A 27,875-nucleotide genomic window follows, 5' to 3' on the forward strand; every position below is an offset into this window, starting at 1 on the left:
TACATCATTATTAAATTAAGAAGTACCAGTAAAAAAAATTTAGCACAAAAAACACAGAGAAAATATGTTGTTGATTTGATCTTAAGAATTTTAGAAATATTATAATTATTTTTTTGTTTCATATAGAATTATATAATAATTTCTCCATATAAAGTAGACACAAAAATGATGTCAAATTTTGGGATTTTGGGTTTGTATTTAGTGTCTAAACTTAAATACATGATGATTTAATTTAGACGTACGTGTATATTTTGTATAAAATTACATAAATATTTAGTTGACAAAAAATTGATGTAGATTTATTCATTTTGTGTTGAAGCTGAAAATTAAATTCGTGTTCTATAGCTAGCGTAGCAAATGTACATATAATTTATGGATTATCCGTTAAAAGATATTTACAAAGACAAATGTGTGCCGACTGATAAAGCAAATTTTTGTTTTTAAAATTGATTTGCTTTATAGGGAGAGTTCGAGCGATTAAAAAGAATAAACAAGATGAGTATGCGCCTTAGAAGTAGAAGAAATCAAAGTCAAAGACAAAGACAGAATTGCTTTAGCTAATGTTTCAAAGATATATCAAAGTTATCTCTTCAATAGGAATGCGGGCTGAAGATACAGATACGAATACAGAAATAAGCATTTAGCGTTTAGCATTGTTTATATATAGGTTTATATAGGTGAGCATATCATTTAGTTAGCCTAAGCATAATCAAGAGAGAGTAGGGGTGTTATAGAGAGGGTCAGAGTTCAGAGTGAAAGTGTATTAGACAGAATCAACTGAAAGGTAATTTCAAATTGCTTAACACATTAGCTCTCGCGATCACTTTCTTCATAACAAGTTACTAGTTCAGTTTTCGTCTAATTACTTTTGTATATATAGTATTTAGTTTTAGTTAGTTTTAGGTATATCAAAAAAAATATTGCAGATTGTCTTAGAGTTCCAGCCGCTTTATACAAAGTAAATGAAGAGAAGTTGAACTTTTTTCCTATCCGACTTGTTTGTTTTATATTCCTTCTAGGTGTACGTTTATTGGCCTTTGACTTGGTATTTGTTATTAGTAGTCGTTAAAATTGTTTAATGGTCAAAAATTTGTGTATGTTGTTTGTAGAAACCATGAGTTTTGCTTTTTAGAGATTTTGTATATTTAATTTCATGTTTATTTCCTTTCCTTTTGCTCCTTCTGCTATGGCAAACGTATTTTCAAGATTTGTGGAATGTGGTTTTGTAGTCGATCTAGGGTTATTAAGTTAGCATTCATGGGTATTTGAGCCAAAAGCATTTTTTGATTGTTTCACTGGTGTTCTCGGGGTTTATCTTACTTTTTTTTTATGGTTTGGACTTTAAACAAATATCTCTGGTTTGCTCTCTAGTTGTTTTACACACACATTTACAATACAATACAGATTACACACTCAAAGTTATGGCTAGAGCTAAGGATTATGTTGCTGATCTAGTGATAATTTTGGTTCTGCTAAGGTTGCTTCGCTTTCGGTTTTGGCCCCTAGGATTAACATGTAACGTTCGATTACAAACGAAATGGCTTAGACACAGAATTTACAAAAGAGTGTTTCCTCGCGCAGATATCTGACTTTTAATTTCTCTCTATTTTCATGTATTTTATCATTTTGCGGCTTAGAGGAGCAGCTCCTCGTCCGTGTGCGGCTCACTTCCGGTTTCCGCAAAGAGGCAACACTCATCGGCACCGGAAGAAGCCGCCTCCTGCTCCTCGCAGTCGAGATCGAGATGATGTGCCTGCTGCGGCGACTGCGGCGCCTGCTGGTGGTGGTTCATCGGGTGGTGCGCCGGCTGCTGTGGGTGGCTCAGGTCGTGCAGCCAGTCCAGTGTCTTGTCGATGGCACGCAGCCGCTTCTCCAGCGAGGTAGTGGCCAATATGTCCACCTAATAACGTAGATATAGTTATTAAAAAGAGTCATACAGAGTATGTAAACCACTTGACGCACCTTTAGTTGCTGGGAGAGGGGCAGCAGGGCTATGATCCACCACGCCCACGCCGGTCCATCGCTGATCAGCTCCCAGTTGGGCTCCAGTGGTGGCATCTGGCCAAAGCTTTGCAAGATCTCGTGCTTCTGCTCGGTGCTCAGGCTGTCGAACCAGCCACTGGCCTTAGCCAGCACCACGCCCTGCATTCCCGCGAGTATCTTCACCTGCTCATCGGCAATGGGCTCGTCGCAGATGTACTCCACCTTGGCCGTCTCATAGCCATCCTTTTCGTTGCGCGCCAGAATCTTGAATCGCTTGCAGCCGATGGTGCTCAGTATGGAACAGCCATCGCCCAGCTGCACGCAGTCCCGAATGTCCAGTATGGTGCCCACATCATAGTAGCGCGACTTTCCGCCATTCGGCTGCACAATGCCAAAGGTTTTGTCGCCGGACTCGACGGCTCGCCGCACCATCAGTCGGTATCGGGGTTCGCAGACGAAGAGCGGACATGGCACTGCCGGAAAGGCGGCCGTGCAGATGAACACCGGCACCGAGGGCTCCTGGTCGATCTCCTGACGGAAACGCGCCTCGTAGTGGTCTGGAATGAATCGTTTCATTGCGGCTTCTAGGAACTTTGTCACCGGCCGCTTGGCCAGCGCAAATGGAACTGGCGAGGATGAGCCCGTATGCAGGTGGATCTGATTCGAATTCGGATTTGGATGCTGATTGGCATTGGTACTGGCACTGGCACTGGCACTGGCATTGACATTGAACTCCACAAGTGGTGACATGCACAATGGACACGGGGAGTTGTAATCCATGCAACGATCCAAGCATACCAGGCAGTACGTGTGTCCACACGGAGTCACCACCGGCTTCCACAGAGTCCGGCTGCACACCACGCAGTCAAAGTCGCTGGCATCGATCAGCTGCCCGGCCACCGAGCTCATCGCCAGCGATGGAGCCGATTTGTCCAGTTCTGTAAGGGTATTTAAGCATTAAGTATATTATATAAATATAAAAATATATTTTGTAACTCACTTTTCAGTCGCTGCAGTTCCTGCTGCGTGCGATCCAATACCCCAGCAAACAGTCGACTGCACCGCTGACTCTCGCCCGCCGCCTGCGCCCGCTCCACATCCACATCCTCCTCGAGCACCTTGCCACCGACCAACGGTTCCATGGCCATCGACCATTTCCGCTTGCAGTGCTTCCGGTTCGCATGGCGACGTGGCTGCAGATCGAACTGCTTCTGCTCGAAAACGTGCCGCTCATGGCGATGGTGATCCATAAAGTCCAGGGGACTGGGGAACAGGAAGTCGCCATCCAAATGCAGGGATCCCGGCTCCCCGCCGTCCACCTCCACATCCACCTCCTCCTCCATGTCATCGCCAGCCATTATGTAGTTATCATAGTGCCCGAACTCATCCTCCACATCGTCCAAGTGAACATGGTGATGGTGGTGGTGATGATGATGATGATGGTGGTGGTGGTGCTGCTGTTTCCTGCGCCGCCTCACCTGCTCCCAAAGTAGTGGATATGGTGCTCGCGAGGTGGCAAAGTTGCGGTGCTGCTGCTGGAAAACTGGTGGCGTTGCGCTGCTCAGCGAGCTGCGATTCTTCGGCAATTGGGCCAGGAGACGTTGGAGAATCTGTGCATGAAGAATTGGTCAGTTAAATCTTCAATGTTTAAACAGATTACTACAAATTATTGTTCTGTAATAAGGTTAAGAACTGAGCTACAGCTTATTAATATGGTTGTAATCATATTCAGCATATTATTTTCTAATTTTCAAGAGCATATGCAATTTTAATGGCGTCTAGACATTTACAAAAATAGTGCAGACTAAGCTGCTACTAATAAATTTGTGCAAACTAGAACATAAAATAATTATTACAGCCATATGTATGCATTAGCTTGCATTAAACCCATAGAGGCATGGCATCTGCGATTTTACCTTGGCGAGATCATGTTGAAATATTTCCGAGTTGCTGAGATTGGTTTTCTTATCAAGGCAAATGGCCAAAAAGCCGTTGTACAAAGCCTCCTCCAATCGGCCAAGACCGCTCAAGGCCAAAGCACGCAGGTAGTGGGCCTGGAAAATGCAATAAAATAAATAAATAAATATGCATTCATCACTCGGCATATGTATGTAATTTCAAACGCACCTTGGGCGAAGTGCAGCGGGTTCTCAGTGCATTCTCGATGTCCGCTAGAGAACTTTGATAATGGCTCAATTTTAGTAGAACTTCGGCACGCAGGCAGAGACTCTTGAAATTGGCGGGCGCTGCAAAGATATCAATGAAAAAGTAAAACATATTAATTCATTTTTACTGCGACCAAATGGGCGTTGTAAATCACGTAGATCCCCCACAATGAATGTCATCTTCCTCAACTCAAATGAAATGCCAAAACTTGGCAAGTTGAAACATTTCGGCGTGCGGCCAAGGCAATTACGTCTGCCAATATTGACAAAATATATATATATATTCATATAGATAAATGCAACGATATGGACGTGTAAACAGCATCTATAAGGTGTGGGTTTGGGCAAATGTTCAACACGCGCGAATACTCGTCAATTATATTTTCCCCTTCTGCAGTTTGTGTTTCAAAATGTTTGTCCGTTTCAATTGGACATTCAATTTGACAGCTGCTAAAATGTATCTTGCTTTTTTGTAACATTAATATCATAGCAATATAATAGGTAAACAAACACAAATTAAATTTTAGGTTACACGGAATTTCGTCACTCATTTCTTTACAATTTTATGTAAGTAGTTTGAACCTTTTTTTTATTTATTTATAATAAAATGCGGCCCAAAAACGCGAACTTCGACCATCGGCAATTGCAATGTGAAAGCGAAACCAAGGTAAGCAGCAACAGCAGAGCGCGAAGCACCTAGAATAGAAAGTCATTGCTGTGCCTAGGTCATGCATTTTCCACCCACCCCTTTTCCACCCCCTCTACACCCCCTTTGCACCACCCTACGCGCACCACCCCCACAGCAACACAGTTTTATCACCCGCACTACGTCACGTAGGCCACTTGTAGACAATGTTGCAGACACATTGCCAGCAACATTGCAGCACGCTAAGAGAACCAGCGAGCACTTCACCTTCTCTTCTTCTGTTAGGCTTCTCTCTTGCAAGTGTACTCTTGCGCTGTTAAATCGTAAGAGTTTTTAATATTTATGTTAAAAAAGACGCGCGCAGCTGCTGTTAAGCAGAAAACGCGATTATGTAGCCTAACATTACGCAACATAAAAAGGCGCAACATCAAAACGACAGTAGCTGCAACAACAACAACAATAACAACGATGTCTATATAATATCAGCTACGAGGGCCTATAAGCGATTTTTTTGTAATTCCAATTGTTACACAAATTGCTAAAAAAAAATGTGATTACATGTGGTCCCTTCACTCCGCCAATTTTCCAGCTTGGTATTCATTTATATTTTGCCATATTTGTCGCAACATAAGATTGCTATTTTGCGCAATTTTGTTGATAGATAATAGTTTGAACTAGAAACTTTTGGATTATCAAGATATCAAGAATTTTAGCATAAATTGAATAACACTTCCGATTATCACAAACTCGTGTTGATTATGTAAATGGCTTGTCAATATTTTGTGTTTACTTCGCTGTTCCCATTTTTATGTTGTTTTTTGCGCTGGGTGTCGAATGAATTCCGAAAATAAATACCCGTGATATGGTGTTTGCTTGCCAGATAACGCATTTGGGATTGGGATTTGCGGTTAACCGTTATGTGAGTGGAGGTGGCAAAACATAACGGCACTTCACTGGGCCCTGTCAGATAACGGTAGAATGTAATTTAGCTGATTATGCCTTAAACGTTTTCTGAGCCCTTCTTTCTACGTGAGATAAGACAGCTTTTGGTTGTTTATCAATAGTTAATATTTTATCAGCGGTTTTTGTAATGAATTTATGGACTTTAGAATCAATTTATTATTTACTGCTGTTTGTGTTTTATGTAGGGATTTATTTATTTATTACTTGGAATCTCTAATATTCTTTTAATTGCGAAAAAACAAGAAAACAGCTGTCTCCTCCTATGGCAACTTTTCCAATAATTCCATCTGTTTCCCATATGTTTTTCCCACTTTGAAAGTGGTTCCCCTGTTTATTATGCAATAATATCATTCGATCTCCAGGGCCATCCATCCCCCCCCCCCCCCCCCCCCCCCACCTCACCACCCCCCCGCTTTGGTCGACGAGTCCAGAGCCATAACTATATGTATTATGCATACTAATTATATTCATTTCCACATTATATCACACTGAAGGCGGCCACGTTCTCGCTGACCGGCTACTTCCCGTTCGATCTGCGACTATGTGTGTGCGTATCCATCAGATACTTTTACTTACAACCGCAGCGAGTGGGCAAAAAAAAAAAATAATAAATACTAAGTATATAAGAAATATACAGAAATTCAATTAAAATGCAAAGCCAAACGCTGACGACTCGCTGACGTTGTTGTGCTGCCAGTTTGTTGTTGTGGTTGTTGTTGTTGTCACTGCTACCAATTTGCACTTATTAGAGAATTTTACGCTCTACGAACGCCCCCGCACCGCCCCGCCCCCCTGCCCCTTCAGATAGATAGAACATCTTCCACGCGGAGCCAAGTTTCCGTTACGCTGCAGACAATTTAAGCCCAACTGTTGATAAATTGCATTTGGCTTCAGATATGACAATGCTCATATGTGTGCAATTCGTATATTTTTTTTGGCTACACTGTGAAAAACAACTAAATACAACTCTCTCTATGTACTTTAACATATGCATTAGAAAGCAATTTATCTTGTAATACGAACTCATACAAACTAACAAGCATAGAGAAGATATTACAGTAACCACAGATATAAAAAATATCTTATTCAAAAGCAAAACTAAAAATGTTCCAAATATTTGTAGAATAAACATTACTAAGGCATTAAGTTATTACTTAATTAATCATAACTTTATCAGGCACTAAGTTATTACTTAATCATAATTTTAACATACTTCACTCTATACTTTTCTCTCACTGTATATATTTCTTATGATATTTTTTCGTGCCAGCGTGTGTCGTTTTCGCGTTTGTGTGCACTCAAAATCAGATTTCGTCACGTACATTAAAAATCGCTTGCAAAATTCCCACCACATCAGAAAAAAAAAAAAAAAAAGCAGCAGCAATGAATATTGAGAAGAGAAGCGAATTTTCCTTGGCGGTTGACAGACATGGCATTGCCATGGATTGCATAATGAGATCAGAAATCTAAGAATTTTGATTTCCGCTAAAAGAAAACGTGAGCGAACTGACAACCTGATCTAAAGACAAAGACAAAGGCATTTTGCAAACCGCCGATCATTTTATTTATTTATTTTTAAATGCCAAAACAACAAAGTAGCAACAAAGAAGCAAAAAAGTAGCGACAAAGAATGCATGTCCCCGCTAATTTTTCAATTCAGATGTGCTTAAAGGCAGTTAAACAATTTGCTAAAAATAAACACATTGCGTATACGCCGCATGGTCCGAGCTCTGATTGCCAAACACAAGCACCACAGACACACACACACACATATATATATATATACTGGATTATTATGCAAAAGGAAACTGGAGAAATGAGGGGGGGAAGGGGTGGAAAAGAGCGAAGGGGTGGCGAAAAACTGACCTAAATACTAAATGAATGCCCATAAAACTGCGCCAAGTGAGACGGGAAACGAGCGGCCATAAACGAGCGGCGAAAAGATGGCAAACTTTATGCGACACCCCACAGTTCCAAGTTCCCAGTTCCAAGTTCCCAGTTCCAAGCTGCCAGTTCCCAGTACTCAGTTCTCATCTAAACCGAAATCCGCAGTTAAATTGACCGTTTTTTGATGTCTATGATGGAGGGAACAACTGGGAAAACCCAGAAAAACCCCATGGCTAACACTCGATTCGCGCGCATAAAATATGACCATTATGCAGATGAAGCTAATTGTGCGGAGTTAAGTTTATGACCCTCGTAAAGTTACAGCGCTCGATGTAAAGGCGAAATAAATATGCGAATTTGGGGGAAATGTCAGCAGTTAAATGAGGAAAAGAGCTGTGCATAATTCAAAACCAAATGAAAGGAAATAACCACAGTTAGGCGCAAATATTTCCTTCCTTTGATGCGAATATTTAATTTACCAACACACTCTGTCTTATTTCACAACATTGAAATATTAATTTGCCAAAATTATCGCTTATAAATTATAATCTCTAGAAAATGCAAGTTATTCTTCGACACCTAGCCCAAGTTCCTTCAGACCAATTAATTTGTATAGAAATCGCCTTGCGTTTTCCTTGTTGAACTCAAATTTGTCGAGCATTTCGCATTTCTAGGCAGATTTATGGCTACTAGAAGCGTCTACCATTTCCCTGCTTAATTTGCCTTTGTAATTGTCTTCATGAATGAACGCTCACTTGGCCACTTTTGCTGCTGTTGACGGAAATGTGAAATGCTCGCAAAGAATATGTGGCAAAATAATAATTATTCACTTTCAGGAAGTGCAGGCAGTCGCATTGTTTTTACGTTTTGCATTCGCCTTTGGCTATTCGGCGTTAAATATGCAACTGCAAGTCTCGGTAAAGAATTCTATAAAATTTCATTTTTATTTATGTGATTAATCTTTACGAGGCCATATGACAGACAATTGTTGTGTAAATTATTCGAATGTGCTCTTGTGCATATGCATATTCGCCTCCATTTGTGTTGTGTTATTTTCCTGAAAAACATAAGTTTCTCACTCCATATTCGAGTTCGCTGAGTTGAGGCACACATGGCGTATGCGTTATTTTCAATTCTATTCAACAGCAGTAAATTGAATAAAATGCAGCTTAACATTGAATACAGTTAGTTATTTAATTTAAAACTTTCATGTGTTTGGTCATGTTTATGAACTAAATGTGGGTGTTGTCAACTCAGTCTGTTAAATGTCAAGCCCCGGAAATCCTCAAAAAAAAAACTGCTGGAATTCTGTTTGCAGTTTGTTCTCTGTTCTGGTTATATTTTGTTGGTTTTTCTGTTTTGCGAAACTCAACCGACTGTGAAGATTTTTGTGGCTGCTGTTGCGCGGTTTACATCTGGGAAATAGCGCCATGCGTTGTCGCATAAATTTTCGGCACTGGAAAACAAGACGCAACAGAAAAAGTCCAAGGCAAGCAAAAAAGATGAGTACGCAAAGATAAAATGTCAGAGTTCAGACTGAGCCAAGGCCAAAAGTGCCCAGTTTTGATGGTGAGGATGACAATTTTTATGGAGAGCAACAAATTGGAAATTATAAGACATGTTTCTTGGCCAAGAGAGCTAAAAGTTGGATATTATATGACATGTTTCTTGGTCAAGAGAGCTAAAAATTTGAAATTATAGGACATGTTTCTTGGCCAAGCAGTAGCTTTTCATTTAATGGTGATTTTACGCCATTTTATCTGAGACGCAAAATGTTTATGTTCGCTACAAAAAAACGCCATTTTTACTTTACATTCGAAATAATTCAAGGTAAATCAGCGGGAGATATTCAGCGAAGTGAACTTCATTTTCAAGTCTTATATAATATAACTTCTCCGTCGTTTACTTTTTTGCTCAACCGAGCGCAACCTTCAGGCAAATTGGAGCAAAACAAAAAAAAAAGCCGAAAAAAATTTCAAACAATTCGCAAGCACGCAAATAAAATCAAACATAAATTTCATTCGAGCAAGACAAAACACAAAATAAAAACACATTCCTTTGCTACTGTGTGAAGCGCAAAAATGTATATATTGTTGTTTCGCAGTTTTCTCTTGTAATGCGAAGGCATTCATGAGTTTTACGAAGCGCGCAAATAATATTTGAAAATGTTTAACCGCAACGGCAACAACGATTTCAAAACGCTCCACTGAGCAGCAACTCGCTGAGTGGGCTGAAGGTCAACTGGTGACCAAGATGTGGTCGTTATGGAACCAAAAACAAGTGCGGAAGTCGCACATTTGTGAGGCGTAAGATGTACAGAAGTTGTCCCATATACACAAGTATTTTATTGTATATTTTATTACGCTCTTTTTTTGTTTGTTTGTTTGATTGTTTGCTTAGTCAGGCAGCTTAGGCAAAAGATATATATAAAATACAAGACGGCAGGCCGACAACTTCAAAGCCATAATTATAGATTCTTTGGGAGATAAGTTTGGGTAGTTGTTAATTCCACTTTGCCCCAATTGATAAGGTTGTATTCACAGAAGCAAATTATTTAAACTTTATTCATTTGAGTGTTTACAAATTGGTAATTTAAAAAGAACTCATGTAACTTTTTTTGGTTAAAAAGTTCGTTGATAGTACTTTGATGTTAGCTGTGAAAGCTAGTTCTTATCAAGTGTTACGACTTTGGTGCCAGTCCGCTAATCACCACCCCCTTCTTTCCGCCCACTTACAAGGTCCAACTGCCACCATTTTGCTGCCATATGTCCGCTCTGTTGGGCCAGATGTCATTTGATAAATGTTCGGACACGTTCATGTCCATGTCCCCACACCCACATCCACTTCCACTTCCACATCCAAATCCACATCCACATCCGTTGCCACACGCGCTTCTGACGCGCAGTTAATTGATTTCCCAGACAGAAGGGCAGTTCGTAATGGGAAAAACTCAACTCTCGGCTGAATGCTGAACTGACCTGGCCACCTGACGCCAAACAGCAAAAGCAAAAGCAGAAATGCGACTAGGCCCAAAACAGAGAGGCTGAAACCGAAAACCAAAAACCATCAAAATGCATTACATTTTGAGGTGGCTGACAGCCAAGGGGATGGCGACAACGTATGGCTATAATCCACTTAAAAGTCATTTGGGGTGGCTAATAAACTGAGCGAAATTGGGTGCACACTTTTACAAAATGCAGCAAATAAATGTGTATCTATGGTATATCTATATAATATAGTTATTTCAATATTTTTACAGTTTTACAAATACTTCATTAACATGTATTGATTTGATGTCCAATTTCAGTTTAAAATTAAATCCGAATTTAATTTACTTTTTAAATTCTTTTAATTTTTTGATTAAAATCTTTTTGTGTGCCAGCATTCTGTTGATTGTTAGCAACCTTTTTTAAATGAATTTCAAAGTTTTGCTGTTCTTTTTTTCATTCTCCAGATCTATTTTCGTATATTCTCCCCTAACCCATGTCTATTTCGGTCTGGTTTTCACTTATGTAATCGCTCGAGACGCCAATCAGCCCCTAAACGCAGTTCGATAAGCGAACGGAGCTGGGAAAAAAAAAGTATGGCCAACGTAACCGGCTTTTTATGCAAAGCTGCCAAAAATATGAGTAAACTCATGTAAGTTTTGTGGGCCGTTGGCCGGGGGAGAGGGGGTGGCGGGTATTGGCCATGGCTAAAACATTGCGTGAGCCGAGACTTGTGCAATCGGCGCCAAAGTAAAAGAGAAAGAGAAAGAAAAAGAGCGAGCAAAAGCCAACAAGCAACAGTTTTGGTCTTTTCGCCTTGGCCAAAAGAGGTCGCCCAGCGCTGGCCAAAGAGAAAGTAAGAAAGTAAGAGAGTGAGTGAGTGTGAAGCCTGGCTTTGACAGCTGCTCTTTCATCAGCTCGTGCGCTCTCTTTGGGCCACATTGGTTACCATCTGCAAAGTCGCAAAAGTATGTCAAAGTCAAATGCGCGACGCCGACGTCGACGTCACTTTTATTATGTTTGTTTGGTAAGTGGAGCTGCTTTTTTTTCTTGTTATTTCTTTTTTTTTGTTTTTTTTTTTTTTTGGTTTTTTTTTGGTTATGTAAGGCTCAGCGGCCAACTGTTGTTGGTTACGTTGAGCTGCAGGCCCAAGATTTGCCTCAGTTTCCCCCGTTTTCTCATGTTTGTCGTGGTCGCCTTGGTCTTTTGTCTTTTTCACGCTTAGTCTGCTGAACCCCGCTGTTCCGCTGTCCCGCTGCCCCGCCCCCTGCAACCACGCCGCCCCCAACCGCCAGAAAACCCATTGTTGCTCATTTGTTTGTTGCCAATTTCAACGGTTTTCGACTTGTTGTTGCCGCGTGGAAATTAAATCGTGATTTGTAAATGCTCTCAAATTTTCGTCTCGCTTTTAAATTTTTTTCTTCGTCTGATGTTGTTTTTTTTTTTTGGTTTTTGCTGCTTGCCGCAACTGAGGAGTTTGCAATTTTGTAATAATTTTTTTTTTTCTTCGCTCCTATCGGCGATTAAATAATCAACGCTGTGTGGCAACTGTTACAATAGGAGGTTTTTGAAAGTTGTTTGTGGGCAACTGGGTTATTCTGGGCAATCAGTAGCAATCAACAGAGCTTTTAAAACCTATATGGATTCTACTAGATTTTTAGACATAAATATTTCAATTGGCTTGAAATGATCTGAAATGGTTCATTAAATATATATAATCAAACTAAATTCCCCAGAAAATTACTAGTTACTTGATAAACAAAGCTAGTTAACTGTTACCTAAAAGTTTGGTTAAAATAAGGTAAGTTCTGCCATAAATTAAAAGCAACCAATGAAATTATATTACCACTGCTACATCATAGCACTTTCTTTGATGATTCATTTTCAGTAGCCACCAGCACCTGGAAAAACGCATTTTAACACAAAGAATGGGATAATGCAAAAAGTTTCGCTGGCTTTTTTCATCACTTTTTCGGGCGAAAACCTTTACTCACCAAGAACGAAGAAGCAAAAAAATGGTTGGGTGCAAAAACATTTTAGTTTCAGTCATGGTTGTTAGTGCAAAAAAAAAAATAAAGTTCCAAGTGCTCCTGACAGTCTGACCCAAATAACCAAATTGAATGCTAATACCATGTTGCCAAAGTGGAAAAGTTTGCGATTTATCATTTAGTGTTAACAGCTTGCGCTGCTTAAAAACCTAATTGAAATCCCTTTTGCGGGCTAATCAAATCCAAAACAATTATGTCATCGCCGTGAACTTTGCTTTTATAATTCCATTCTGTCTTCGTTCCATCAATTAGGCAACACTCCCCTTAACTCGTTGGCACTGTTGGCCAGTAATTGTTGCATAATGGCACTGGGAAAAAATGCATTTTGCTTGGATTATCTTCAGTTAAAAGGGGCTGTAAAAATCGCACCTTCAAAATGCTTTAATAGCAATCAAACCGGATTTGAAATCATTGTTTTATATAGCTAGTTACGTGATTTATTAGGCACTAAGGTCAGTCATTTGTTTGTTGTTTTTACCATTTAAAATAAAAGGCTTTCTTTATCTTTAAAATATATATAAATAATGTTGTCACCTAATTCTTATGGTAACTCCTATCTAATTTACTTGAACTGGTATTTTCAACACCAGTTGAAAAAGATAATATTTAAATAGGTTATAAGTTATATTTATTACTAATATTTCTCATAAAATGATTTCTAATTGTCTTGAATAATCTTGGAAAATCTCTGTGTACTTTGAATTGTCTTTTGGCGCAGTCACGCCCCGTGGAAATTGTTTTGTGGACTTTATTCGCCGAGCGGAAAATGAAAATGAAAATGTCAGGCTGATGTAATTTTCAATAGATTGATTAGGATAAAAAGGTTAAGGGTGTGAGGGCCGCAATGGTTGTGGCAATACCCTGGTATTTGCAGCTTGGGGCAAGAGTTTACAGTTGTGGAGTGAAGAATGAAGTGAAGTGCAGTGGAATGAAGTGGAATGATGTCGATCTCGATCTCTGGGCGCCCGTGTCTATTACTCAATAGTCTAACAAATTATTGCTAGCAGTTTTGCACAGTTTGCTGATTGCTGATTGTGGGTAGCTATTGTTGTTGTTGTGGCAATTGTTGTTGTTGGGCAATGCGATAAAGTGCAACACGAGCGACAATAACAGCAACAGCAGCAACAACTTTGCCTACGTTCTATGACATAACTGTAATTCAAACGAGTCAGCCACGGCGGGCAGCCACGAAAGAGACGGCAACAGGCCATTAGAAAGAGAGGGCAGCTGCTAGACAGCTTGTGTACATGTATGCAAGTGAGCGGGCGACTTACTTTTGATTTTGCTACGACTATAAGGCTATATGGCTATCAAGCGATAGAGCTATAGAGCTATAGAGCTATAGAGCCTATAGCTTTTGCAATTGCAGCGGCAGTCAATTGAGTAATCTGCCAGTTGATTTGTTGCTGCTGCCCGCTCGCAAATGTTGAAAGTGAATTTTGCGAATCGTAATTCACAGTTTACAATAGAATATTACTTAATAGACAATCTGGCCGCAGCGTTTTTGCTTTGTTTTTTATGACTCACGCTTGCGCTTTTTTTTTTTTTTGTAATTTTCTGTTTTGTCGCAATTGCAGTTGGCCTCATTATGCAATTACGACAGCAAGAAACAAACGAAACAAACGAAACGAACGACAGGAGCAACACATTTTTTGTATATTTCTGCTGTTACCTAGTTTTTTGCATAAGTATTTTCTTCGCTATGGGTTTTATCTTTTGGCTGGCGGAGTGAGAGGGCGCATATCTCAATTAGGAAAATGTCTCAATGTTAGTTTTCCTTGCTAACCGAGCTTGTGAGCTGATTATTACATCATTCGGCTTGTTTTGACAGAATTTGTGGGTGCGCAGCTGGGAAAATGTGAGCTGGGGGAAAAGCCTTGCTTGCACTTAAGTTTTCCTTACATTGTTGCGCCTTAAATGGTGTGGCATTATTATGAAACAGTGAATAATTGAAAAACTTATTCAATGCCGTAAGTGACATGCGGTTATAAAAGAGAATATTTTTCGTTATTCCAAACAGAATGCCTGCACAAGTGTCAAGTGTCATGGGAATGGATGTGCATGTCAGCGTTTCGTAATAAACTAAATAGCTGCAAATATGTTCACGTTGTTAACATTATGTCATTCAGTCATCGTAAGTTTTGGAATTAAAATAATATTTGGTCGTAAGTGGCGAAATTAAAATAATATTTGGTCGCAATGAGGTGACCTTTTACTTTATGAGATACATTTACTATGTACTAAAAAAAATTCAAAAATCATCATCGAAAATTGCAAACAAACTTTTAAAAATTGATTTTTTTTTTGAAAACACAGTTCGATTGGAAATTTAATTACGAGCTCAACGAGATATGACATTCCATGATTGGACCAATATTTCAAATGTTCTGATCAAAATACTTATATTTAGAGTCGCAAAAAACAGAAAAGCGATTTTCGGCAAAAATTCAAAAATCATCATCAAAAATTGAAAAAAAAGTGAAAAAAATTAAATTTTTTTTTGAAAACTCAGTTTGATTGGAAATTTAATTACGAACTGAACGAGGTATGACATTCCATATTTGGAACAATATTTCGAATGTTCTGATCAAAATACTGAAATATATAATCGCAAAAACCAGAAAAACAATTTTCATCAAAATTTCAATGTTTTTTCGGTATAACTTGGATAAAAATGGTCAGAAAGCTAAAAGAATAACTTTTTTTTACTCCGTATTACCAATACTAACCAACCAAATCACTTTTAAGCCAACTTTGTTAAACTAATTTTTGCCTAATTTTCGCATTTTTTGTAAATCAAAAATTGCAAAAAATGTGAAAACAATATATATTTTTTTTGAAAACACAGTTTGATTGGAAATTTAATTGCGAACTCAACGAGGTATAACATTCCATATTTGCACCAATATTTCGACTGTTCTGATTAAAACACAATCTGAAAATAATGAGTAAACTGACATACTCTATAAGAGATTTTCTCCAGTTGGTTAACCGCACAATCACCGATACAAATACACATATCTCACTGCGTTAACCTCGCCCACACCTAAAACTGGTTTTGACTTCAAAGAGAACCCACGTTGAAGCCACAAGGCTAACACCACCCACTCCGCTCCCATGGGTGAACTGAATTCCAGAAGTAAATACCGAAAACTTAACTTGAAATGGGAAAAGTTTGCATTTACTCGACCCGAACATTTTCAGGCCCAAAGCAAATGAATAATTGAGGCGAAAGCGCAAACAATTCCTTTCGGGTTAGAATTCTCATTTGAAAGTCTTGTAAATTCTTCTTTTTTTTTTGTGTCTTCTTGATTCTAGTTTTGTTTTTTTTTTTACCCAGCACTAGCTAGTGAAATGTGCGATGGCATTTAAGAAATGTGCGCCAGACTTGTCGAAGGGACGAGGGCAGGGGGTATGGGGTATATGAAGCAATGGGCATGCCAAAAAGTATCTATCAGATACGTGAGCACGGGGAATGCCGGCTATGCAACGCATGGCGTCTGTGAAATCGAAATACATAGTGGGGCGGGGGTGGAGAAAGCACACGCAGAAAGAAATAAATCAAATCGCACATTCTCAATAATGTGGCAAAAGAAAGGCACAAATCTGCGATAGAAATTAACACAATCTTTGTGCACGACTACATTCTAAGGCAAATCTACATCTGTAGCCGTAACTGTATCTGTATCTGCATCTGTATCTGTATCTGAATCTGTATGTGTGACGACCATTGGCAACTGGCTTTCTCAAGGCCAGTTGAATTTTGTGGTCGTTAAACTCACCGCCTGCGCCCCCCCTTTCTGGCCCACCCCCCCTTGCCATCCCTTGTGGCTCTTTGTTCACTTTCACGGAAAGAACTCAACGACCTCAAAATGCGCAATAAATTTTTGGCTGCCTGCACTTTTGACTACACAAACAGAAATCATGGTAAGTGAAAGTTCAAAAATAAATAATAAAAAAAGTTTATAATATAAATCATTTTTTTAACTTGCATTATAAGAAACTTGCATTATAGAATCAACTCATTGCGTGGCATGAACGATCTGATGAGCTTCGTAGACTATGCTCTGATTTCTCTCACTGCACACAAAGAATCGGGCGCACTGTTTCCAGCTCTTGTTTGGCTAATTAAAAAATGTTAGCTACCAGGAGAAAAAAAGAAGGCAGGGCCAAAATCAAAAGCACAGTCAAAAATGAAATGGCTAGAAACAAATGTTAATGAGTGCAGTCACTCTGAATAATTGCAAAACGGAGAATTGCGAGGGAAGTGCAGAGACTTTGGATTTTTATTTTTAAAAATACATACGAGAATGACGACAATGAAGGCAGGCAAATGGTTTATGGCACGAGTACTCAACCTCAGTGGGAAAGCAATGCTAACAAGATCAAGGTGCTCTTCAAACAATAACCACAAATCGAGTGTATATAAATACCTGTACCTAATACCTGAATATATAGTATTAATGTGCTGGCTTTATCAGGTGTATTGAGTGAGCTGGCAGCGCAGTTGCGATAAGCGTCACGTATTAATCACATGAATGGATATATTATTCACACAATTTCACTTTGCTTCCAGTGCGATTGTCTCGAGCCGAGGAAAGTGTGTTGGAGTTCAGGGTCACGCCCTTGATGGAAATGGGAAAAAGTGCAACTCTTATCATCAAAACAACAATGATATTTTTTTCATACTGATAACTAGCTCGGTTTATATAAAAAAGTCTGTCAAATCAGAGTTGATATAATGAAACACGCAGATAAAAAGGCCTTTACATTTTGTATAGCACGATTGCGTCTGAGTAACATATAAAGTATAGTTATAAAACGTTGTTCGTTTAATTCATAGTTAATGAAAAAATTTTTAAACAGTCATGTCAGTAATATTTTTCTAGCTTTTAACTTATCTAAAAAACCTACAAGTGACATAATATCTATTAAGCTCCCAGCACGTTTTACATACAATTATCAGTTCTTCACAGCAATCACAAATGTGGCACACCAACTGAGCTCCCAGATTAGATCGCATTCCACAGAATTGCTGGGCTAACAAATTCTGCCTTAATTGAGCTCCTTTCGCTAATTACCGCGAAATTAAGACTTAATAAGCCGCATAAACTGAAATAATTTCGCCCAGAAGTCGTTGGTCCAAATTCAAGTTCTACGAACCCATAAAGAAATGATTTGAGGCCGAAAGAAAAACCAGCCGGCCATAAAACTAAATGGAAATCGCTGGCAGAACAAGGCTGGAAATGCCACGTGTCGGGTAGAAATAACCAAATTAATTGCATGCTTCGTGCTAAAATTCTTTCAATCCAACAACGAACTCCGACTCCAAAAGGGAACATTAAATGCAGCCAAGTGGTCAGTATGAAAAACACGCCATATAATTATACGATCCGGCATATATAATGTGAGTCATATACATTTAATGCACAAACATATACGTGTATTAATGTATTAAATTAGGACCAGTCAGTGGCATACAGCCTTGCATGACACGAAGGCATTTCCAATGCAATATTTCTAATGGAACTCCAACCTTTTTCCTGTTTTTTTTTTTCCCCCCTGCTAATCAAATATGTATTCAGGCCAAGTCCTTGCGGCTCATTTAACAACTCTTTCCACTCAGCCAGCTTCGTAATACTTTTTTGTTAATTATTTTCTGTGTACTTGGCGAAAAAAACGGAAACTCCTGATGAGGTGAACGACTACATTTAACAGCCTCGGGTCGTAAAAAAAAAAAAGTATACGTATATGTATGTAAATTAAATTGTGCATGTCTGCCCCCAGGACTCAAGCTCATTTCAGCAGGACATTAAAATCCTGCCAGAGGATGGGGTGTGTCTCTGTGTGTGCTTGATACTGTGCTTGATACTAGAGTGCTGACAGTGTGTGTCCCGACATCTTCATTGTCAAGTGGGGCACTTGGCTTTGGCCCACACGGCGTATGTGCGATGTGTCTTGTAACTCGGAATCCCTGCTGAAACGCTTTATTTGCCAACCTAATTGGTATCGATTTGTATATTCGTTTGAATTTCCCTTTATATCCATGACATGGCATTTGGCTTATCAAAATCGTTTACTTAAAGAATTTCTTTCGCCCCCAAAAAAAAATAATTTCGGATTTTTTTCCCCCATTTTTATCAGCAAGTGTCAATAACTGATTACGGCGTCCGAAAAAAAAAGAGAAGCAATAACAAAAGAGACACAACATCAAATGAAATAGAACAAATACATGGCTTTCTTATAAATAGACCGAGCAAGAAATATTCTTCGTTGTTTACGTGTCAGCTGGAACGTTGCTGCCATTTCAATCCGACACATAGATGCCACATAAGGCGTTCCACTCTCGATTATAATGCCTTGGGTAAACACAGTCGTACGATGGATGGATGCGTCAGCACACAATTTGGCTAATCACGAAAACACGCTGTACTTTGTCAGCAAGTCAAACACCTTGATAATGACAATTATGAAAGTAACACCGCCGCCCACTTTGTGTGTCCACCTTGTGTCCACCTTGTGTCCAACGCCCACGTGGCCACAGAAAGCCAACTTAATACCCGCAGCAATGACAGACACGCTGATGCATTATTATTTTATATCCCGGTGAAAGCGAAATGGGTATGATTTCACTCCCAGAGAGAGAGAATTTTTCGATGGGCGGAAAAAGCATAAACTCGAGTCGCCGTCTAATTTTGTTTTCCAGGGATAAACAGCAGAGATATATATAAAAGTGGAAAATCACCGAACGAAACGCAAACATTGATTGGTAAACACAAAATAGGTGCAATTATGGTGACCAAGTCGATTAAATGGAAGCGCTGATAAAACAAATATAATGATCACGAATCGATGAACTCTATTTATATGGAGAAAATCAGAAAATAGGCATAAATTCATGGAAGTAAAATACACAGTTTGTAAGTCCTTGCAGCCATTCAAAGAATTGTCGAAAATTATTAATTGCCAGCCAACAAAAAGATCGAACTCAGATCTGGTTAATTTTAGTTATTTTGTTATTTTTTCCATTTGTTTTCACCCCACTTCCACCTAATTCTGTCCATCATTGCCATTGTTTTGCGCCCAAGAAAAACTCTTGACGAGTCAAGTGTTTCTCGTCTGCCGCCTGCTGCCTTCTGCCTTTTGTTCATTTTGCTTCAACTTTAAGCATTTTGTTTGATGGATTTCTAAGTGCGTAAATCGTTTTGATATTTCTTTTTCCCTCTTTAAAAAATACAAAAACTATTTTCGTTTAAAAGACAGCGCGCGGTGCAACAAAAAAAATTGTCGCTGGGAAAATGGAGGTGATTAATTAGCTGTTCTTAATTTCAAAATTTCTCTCGTGTATTCCCTCTACGTGAAGTGAAGGGGAAAATCCTCTTGAGCTCAAGTGACTGACTCAGCGCCTTAATAATTCATTAAAAAAAAGCAAAAAAGTAAAATAAGGCACCATGATTTCTCAAAAATATCATTTCGAGTGCGTAAAGAGTTGAGCTGGCAGCGCGTGCCACAAGTTCGCGTATCCGTAAGATACATTTTGTGCTGCTCCCACTGCCTTCTGACAGCATTTATTTACTTTGAATTTGCTCGATAAATATTTGATAATTGGGTCCTTGGCCTGCCTTTCTGCCTGCCTGTCAGTGCCATTTGTCGCGCTGAGCACACACAATTAGAGTAACAAGTTGACATTTGCGGGAGCAAAGTTCCTCGGATGTAATGGCTGAAAATACGCATACGCCGCATGGGCCCACAGGATTTAGTGCGTGGGCGTTTCTCCTGTGCGATACTTGTTGCGCCACCAATGAATGGACTGGGTTCATGCCATTCGCCTGACGTCAGCAACTGGAGTCTATTGAGCCTTGCCATTTTCGGTCCTGCCCTTTATTGATTTTTCAATTTCCCCCTCATTGCAGTCGCAGCGCAAAAGGATTGCTGCTGCACAGAGAGAAATTTCAAGGCAATAGTGCAAAAAATACACTACTTAACTACTTAACAAATTGTTTAATTCTATCCAATATACACAAGTATTTGATATTGCAACTCACCTTTTTCCAAGCTGGCATTGCAGAACTTGAGCGCGTCGTCGAGCAGATTGAGGTGCATGCAGCTGCTGGCCTTCTCGCTGATCTTCTTGGCCTGCAGATCGGGACCCCACCACTTCTCCACCAGCCTGCGCACCAGCACGTCCGGCATGAACTTCATGGCCGTCGAGCCACTGCCTCCTACTCCATTCGCCGAGGGATACGCACTCAGGCCCAAGGCCGCCGCCGCCGATGTGGATGCCATGGTGGTGGTGGCCGTGGCCGTTGTGGATGCCACCGTGGTGGTGGTCACTGTCATGGGTGGTGCGGCCAGGCGATGGACGCTGGACGCCAGCTGAACGCCATAGCCCACGGGAAAGCTGATCAGACTGAGGTTCGCATTGTGATTGGAGGTGGGTGCTGTGAAGAGGCCGCTGGTTGTCGCACCACTCGCCGTGGTGGTGGTTAGGGCGCAGACTGGCGGTCCTGGCGAGGATGCCTGGATGCGGGGGAAACGCACCTGGCAGATGTTGCACTGCGTGATTGTTTCGCAGCATTGCCGGCAAAAGGTGTGGCCACAATTGGTGGTCACCGGACAGCGCAGGATGTCGCCGCACAGCGGACACATCAGCGGATCGAAGTCCTCCAAGTCCTGCAGCGGACTCGGCACGCGTAGTTCTCGCGTGGGTGAGTGCAAATCCAGAGGACCGCCACTCGCTTCATCCATAGATTCACCCACTCCTCGCAGGAATTCACCTTGCTCCGCCTGTTGCTGTTTGCCCTGATGATGGTATCGCGACCAGGGCATCATGTCCACACGATCCGATATTCTGGGACTTTTCACGCCCGCCGACGTTGGTGTGGGCGTTGGCGTGGGTGTGGGCGTGGCAATGCCGCCCATTTGGCGAATGTGCGTGGTCAGCGCACTGGCCAGCGTATTGAGTTTGTCGAGCGGCACATGGCCATCGAACTGGCGGCTGGCTATCAACTCGTAGACATCGAAGGCTTCTGGTAGACTGCCCACCTTGGCGAAGGATTCGGCGAGCAGATAGTGCAGCGAGTTCTGGCTGTCGTTGTGGGGCAGGTAACACTGTAGCGGATGGCTGCCGGGTGGCATGTGGTGACCCTGATCCTGCTGCTCCTGCTGCCGGAGCACCTTCATCGCCCGCAGCGAGGGCTTCAGGCAATAGCCCTGCGACAGAGGCATCACTAGTTGGCTATATGGATGGCCGATATCCGAACCGTTCGTATAATGCGCGATTTGGTTTTATATGATTTATGTATTTATTTGCGTAGCTGCCTGCAGTCACGTATGCAACAGTTGGGTTAATCTATCTGGCAGATACAATATCTATACCCCTCATCACGACACTGACACACACCTTTGTTCACTTCTTGACTTATTGAATTTATTGAATTTAATTGATATATTTCACCACTTCATTTGCCATCAATTAATCTTTTGCGTGCTCTGCTTTTGGCTGTTTTAGTTGAACTGAAGAAGAAGTTTGGACAACAGCAGCAGTTGAAGCAGCAGCAAGGCATCTGAAAAAAAAAAACACACAGAGAACAAAGAGAATATGAGTTGGATTTTGATTTCGATTCCGGGAGAATTGTACGAGTATGTGCATATATATGTATGCATGTGAGAGAGATAAAGAGAGAATGTGAAGTAAGCGGAACAAGAAGATGATAGGGGTTTTACGTAACGCTCGAAAAAAAAAGAATAAATAGCAGCCAAAGAAATGAAATGACTGATTCTCAGAGGCAGCTTTTGATTCTGTTTTATAATTCCCAGCCCACACACACACACACACAATGAAATCAAAGAGAGAACTCGCTCTCGCGCGCTCTTTGATTACTGGGTGGCCCAGGAAGAAGAGGAAGAAGAACTACTGTATCTATTACTTAACCACTGGAGAACGCCAGAGATATCACGCACTCGAAATGCATTTCTTGCCCCCAAATCACCAGGCCCCAAAAAAACGATGACGTGACGTTCGGCACCTTAGCACAGAGCTAATTATGAAGGCACAGTTCTTATATAAAGTGCAAAAGTGTGCGGTTCAATGAACTTTCGCAAGTGCCGCCTGGAAGTGGAAGCCTGGAAGCCGTAGAAAGCCAAACGAAATCTATTGAATCGCGGCTAGTGAATTACTATATGTTCTAATTGCCGTTAAGGTAGGGCATTGAATAGAATGGCAGCCAGGCGGCGGCACATGCTATTACATAATATTATGAAAATTAACACTGAATCACATAGAGCGAACTGACGCGGACGCTGGCTAAAGTAACGAAATCAAAATCATCGGCACACAGATACTTTTTATACCCATACTTGCGCACGTGTACCTGCTCTTAGGCGTTCTCTCTTACGTTCTCGCTCTTTCGAGAACCATACGCTGTGTGTAACTGTATTTGTGAGATACGAAATTCCCAAGAGAGCAGCTCATTAAAGAGAATCTGTTTTTGTTTTTGTGTGGTTTTTGGCTTGTTTCGGTTTTATTTTATTTTTGATTGTGCGCACGTTTTGCTTTTGACGTCGTTCGTATTGTATCTTTAAGATAAACAATGCCGGCATAACACACGGATACAGATACAGATACAGATACAACGCACACTCACACCCACACCTGCAAATTTCGATTTGCCTTCGCATTCTGGTTTTGTTATGTAAACAATTTTTTGGTTTGTCGTCCGCCCGGCATCAAGATCGCTATTCCTTCTCTTGCTACTTATTTTTTTTTTGCTTTTCTTCGTTTTTTTTTTGTGGGCTTATAATTTGTTTACATTTGCAAAGGCAATCAAAAGTGTGCCAAAATAAAATGAAACTACAAAGCTGCGTGCAAATGAAATTTTGTAGTTTTTCTTCATTGGCAGCGATATGAAAACGCAGACAGAAACACGCGCAAAATCATTTTTATATCAGGCGATTTCTGCTTTTGCATAAATCTCGTTGTTAAGTAATGCTGAAATATCTTATAAGTTGGTAGTTAGCCAAGAAAATGAATTTATCAAGGGTGTGTTTATATGCCCGCAGATATACGATCTACATGAGGCTTTCTGATCGAGTCGAGTCGGCGACCCAAAAAATATAATGAAAATGAAACACGCATGTTATATTCGGAATAGAATTTCGGCTGCACGTTACATAAGATCTGGGTATTATTTTTGGCTTCCTTTTTATTGGTTAGAGGTTATAGGTTGTATGTAATACTCGTGAAGAAAAAGGGGTTCTAATGGTGAAGATGTTAAAGTGGGATAACGAGGTATATCAATTAATCGTAATTATATCTTCTTTATTTTTCAGTCAGCATTGATCACTTCATGCCTTTAAGTGCCACACTTAAAGAAAAGTTCCCTGTATTTTGTACTTGGAATTCAAGAATGAACCTCCCAGAAATTTCCCTTTCGAAAGCAACACTCGAGACAACCCACTTTGTGATCATTTTAAGCAGAACAGCGCAATCTTCGCCTCGAAATGGAAACCATATAAGCAGTATATAAAATAGAAAGGTTACGAACGAGATTGAGATAGGGAGCTCCAGCTTTTATATCAGCTGGCATTGTGAAGCATCGTAAATGTGTATTGGGCAAGGGGAAAAGTTGGTAAACAAGCCAACAGGCCAGGCACTCTCGATTCTAATTGTTCCTGTTGCCTGCCGCTCGGCTTTTGCGTAAGTAAAAATTATGTATACGCCTCATATAACTGCATATAACTGCACGTGCATCCCGCTGCAATCGTTGTTGCTGGCGTTCCGTGTACGTAAACTCGTATTGCACAATCCGTGTCCGATAAATGTTCCTAAGCGAACTGCAAATATGTGGATCCCGGCTACCTGAAAACACGCCCTCAGGGCAATCGCTCGTAGATTGTTTTATTTTTCACAGTATTATGCAATGTCAATCGTGTAGATACAAAACAACTGATAGATACAAAACTGCCTTCACTATCACTGTTGCCCGTTGTCCGTTGTCCGTGTCGTCAGTCAGACAAAATGGCAGCGTTGACATATAATATGTGTATATAGCTACACTTACAACGGCCTTTGTCACCACTATTCTAAGTCAACTGAATGCAGACATTGTTTGCCTTAAGTCCGATAAGTGATTGTAGGCGAGCGCTGATTGAAGTCGATAAAAGAACTTACAGCACTGAATGTGATAAAACTCATTGAGCGATAGTTGAAATAATTGCTATTTACCTGGTTGTAAAATACTGATTGAAAACGACAGTTGTTCTGAATCAACTATGACATTACTATCTCACGAAAGTGAGTCAGCAAGTGATTCAACTTTCTCTACATTTACCCAAATACATGATGAGCCACAGCTCAGGTATGGAAATGCCAGCAAAGTTGTTCAAGTCTTTTCTAAAATCCCCCAGAAATTCTGATAGAGTTCTTTAATGACCACGCAAGCCAATAAATTGCATAATCAAGTGCGCTATAAATTGATTATGCTCCTCGAGTAATTTTCACCGTAATTATGAAATCATGCTCGTAGTTATGAAATCACATATATGTATATTTTCATTGCCTTAATGCTGGCGTTTATGCGCTCTTGTACATTTTGATTTCTTCTTTGATATTTGTTTTATTGGTTTCCCATTTGTTAGGCCGTTTTTTAGCTTGGCTCACATCGTTTTATGACATTGTATTTGGACGGACGGACGACGGCGATAAACGCTCATATAAATAGCTCAAAATAACTACAAAAGAAACTGGGCTGAAGAATTTACTGAGGCAAGCCAATTAGCAACCAAAATTTTTACAAAGTAGTTTGTGATTTCTTCAATATTTAGCTTCTAGTTTTCAGTTTTTAATATTTGGTTTTTCATTTTCAGTTTGTAATTTTTAGTTTTTAATTTTCAGTTTTGATTTCACACCGATTACACAAGAACCCACTCATTCGCTGACTAATTGGCCCAGTCCCTTTGGGGCTTACATAAGTTCGGTGTGGGGTTTGATTTTGTTTATATAACTGCGATCCAGCTGCTTGGAGTCTGGCTTCCTCGATATTCGACTCTGACTCATGACGAACCTTTTTGCCCCGATGACGTATGCAAATAGGTTTTTCCTCCATTTCGAGTTAACCATATTTTTTTTCACCATTTCCCCCAACCCCTTTGCCCCTTTTGGCGTTTTTGTTTTGGGCCAAGTGGGCGAACTGTGTTGTTCATTGGCAGCAAACGTCGCATAATACTCGTAGTACGTTGCGTGTCGTAACGCTAAACGTCAACCGAGTGAGAGGGGCATATGCGGGCGAGAGGGAGAGGGCAGGAGCCCAGTTTCTCGCTTTGGAAGCTGACGAATATTGGGTGGTGACCCCGACAAATTGGCGAATCTTTAGTAGATTATCATGGATTGCAAACTGTTAAGCAGTGAATTACGAAAGCGATGACAAAGCGACAGATTCGAGGAAAACTATACTATAGTTTTTCATGCTTCAAATTTTGTTAGGCAACTTAACTAATAACTATAAGCTATTTTGGTATATAAGCCAATTTAATTATTAATTATATATTTGTTATTTATTTAGTTTATTCAAGTTACTTTATTTTGTATATAAATGTTATATTTTAAGTTTATTCAAGTGACTTTATTTTGTATATAAATGTTATATTTTAAGTTTATTAAGTTACTTTATTTTGTATATAAATGTTATATTTTAAGTTTATTAAAGTTACTTTATTTTCTATATAAATGTTATACATCCTAATTGATTTTAATGTGATTCAATTATTTATTTTCTCACTGCATTTGACTCCTTTAACTCTCCAAATCGGTCTTGCAAAGAAATGGAAAATGAATAAAAAGCACACCGTTTGTTTTTCGCTTATCTGAGCTAATTTATCGCGAAATCGTTAAGATATATTTTCCGCGAAAGTTTTATCACACATTAAATATAAATGATTATCAAGTGCAGACCGAATTCAATTGGCCACAGAACGTCAACAAAACAGCGAAGAAAAACCGCTTAGTAATGCCTTTAAAAATATGGCAACACGTAAGAGCCGCCCCTCAGTTTACCCCCCCGCTGCCCACACCGCGTGCAGTTGCACTTTTTGTTTTCACAATCATTGCAGATAGCGAAGGAAAAACTGTTTTTCCCCGACAAAGAGCGAAAACCTAAGAGAGAGACTTGAATGTGCCAATCTTTGAAAACGCAACTTTGTCGAGCGTTCATTCACATTGAACACACACTCTTGCACATGCACACACACACACACACACGCACACAGAGGCATAGCATGTGGTTTGATGTCGTAACACACATGAAGAGAGGCGAAGAGAGAGGCAAAGAGAGCGCAGAAATGGAATTACCTGTCGCTGTTGAACCGCGCCTCCTTGTTTTTCCCCAAAAAAGGGGCGGTTTTTCGCGGGGGGTGCGGCGCGTACTGTTGCTCAAGAACCACACACACACACATACACGCACTCACACAAGCACGATATAATCCCTCTTGCAATTTATTTAAAATTTCTTGTTGTTGTATATATTTTTGTTTGCTAAAAATTTATAGCCACACGCGTGCGAAATAATCGAATTATTCACTCGTGTTATGTGTTTGATATTTATTTTATTTTTTTTTTCGGTTTTGTTTTGTAAGAACTTGGAACGGCGCTTGTCCGTCGGCTTTACGTAACCCCGCCGCACACACGGGTTAAATTTTTTTTTTCTTTCGCTGAAAGGGTGTGCGGCAATTAGGGGGGGCTGCACTTGGAGCCCCTTTTTTCTATATTTTGTGACTAATTTATTTATTTCATTTATGCACACTGGGAAAACACGCGAGCGAGCGAGCGGGCGCCTTTATTTTATTTGATTTGATTTTATTTATTTCTTTGATTACGTTGGCGTTTGTTTTGTAATACGCTTACGTTACGCGACGCGACAGAGAGAGAGAGAGCACTGCGAACGCACTGGGCGAAAGAGACAGCGAGAGCAGCAGCAACGGCGGCAACGTGTTCGAGTGGCTCGGCGATGATTTGCTTATGGGTTGCGCTCCACTTTGTTGCTTTTTATTTGCCTTTTTTATTATTCATACTTTTTTTTCGTGTATAATTTTTTTATTATTTTGCTGTTTGTATTTGTATTACGGCCTGGTATTTTTGTGTCGACACTCTCCCTGCTGTCTGAACTTGCCACGGCCGCTGTTCAACAGCGAATGACTGCTG

General features: G+C 40.2%; 1 protein-coding gene across 1 annotated transcript; it reads right to left on the reverse strand.

Annotated features, from left to right (window-relative positions):
• Positions 1 to 63: 63 nt before the first annotated feature.
• On the reverse strand, positions 64 to 27,874 carry LOC6533366. The gene is made up of 7 exons (XM_002094055.3): positions 27,027 to 27,874; positions 20,725 to 22,245; positions 4,111 to 4,229; positions 3,900 to 4,037; positions 2,984 to 3,593; positions 1,963 to 2,921; positions 64 to 1,900 (listed from the first exon to the last, which is right to left on the reverse strand). Exons 2-7 carry the CDS (start codon positions 21,905 to 21,907, stop codon positions 1,634 to 1,636), a joined length of 3,276 nt encoding a protein of 1,091 aa, XP_002094091.1. The 5' UTR covers positions 21,908 to 22,245; positions 27,027 to 27,874; the 3' UTR covers positions 64 to 1,633.
• Position 27,875: the final 1 nt, after the last annotated feature.

Source organism: Drosophila yakuba, chromosome 3L, assembly GCF_016746365.2.
Source record: "Drosophila yakuba strain Tai18E2 chromosome 3L, Prin_Dyak_Tai18E2_2.1, whole genome shotgun sequence".
NCBI classification, from domain to species: domain Eukaryota; kingdom Metazoa; phylum Arthropoda; class Insecta; order Diptera; family Drosophilidae; genus Drosophila; species Drosophila yakuba.

Bases quoted from the DNA above. Each gene is read 5' to 3' on its own strand.
- LOC6533366 (XM_002094055.3), bottom strand. From the start codon at position 21,907: ATGCCTCTGTCGCAGGGCTATTGCCTGAAGCCCTCGCTGCGGGCGATG. The intron at 2,922-2,983 runs GTGAGTTACAAA...ATACCCTTACAG, and splicing joins GGAACTGCAGCGACTGAAAA to AACTGGACAAATCGGCTCCA. The intron at 1,901-1,962 runs GTGCGTCAAGTG...CTACGTTATTAG, and splicing joins CCCTCTCCCAGCAACTAAAG to GTGGACATATTGGCCACTAC.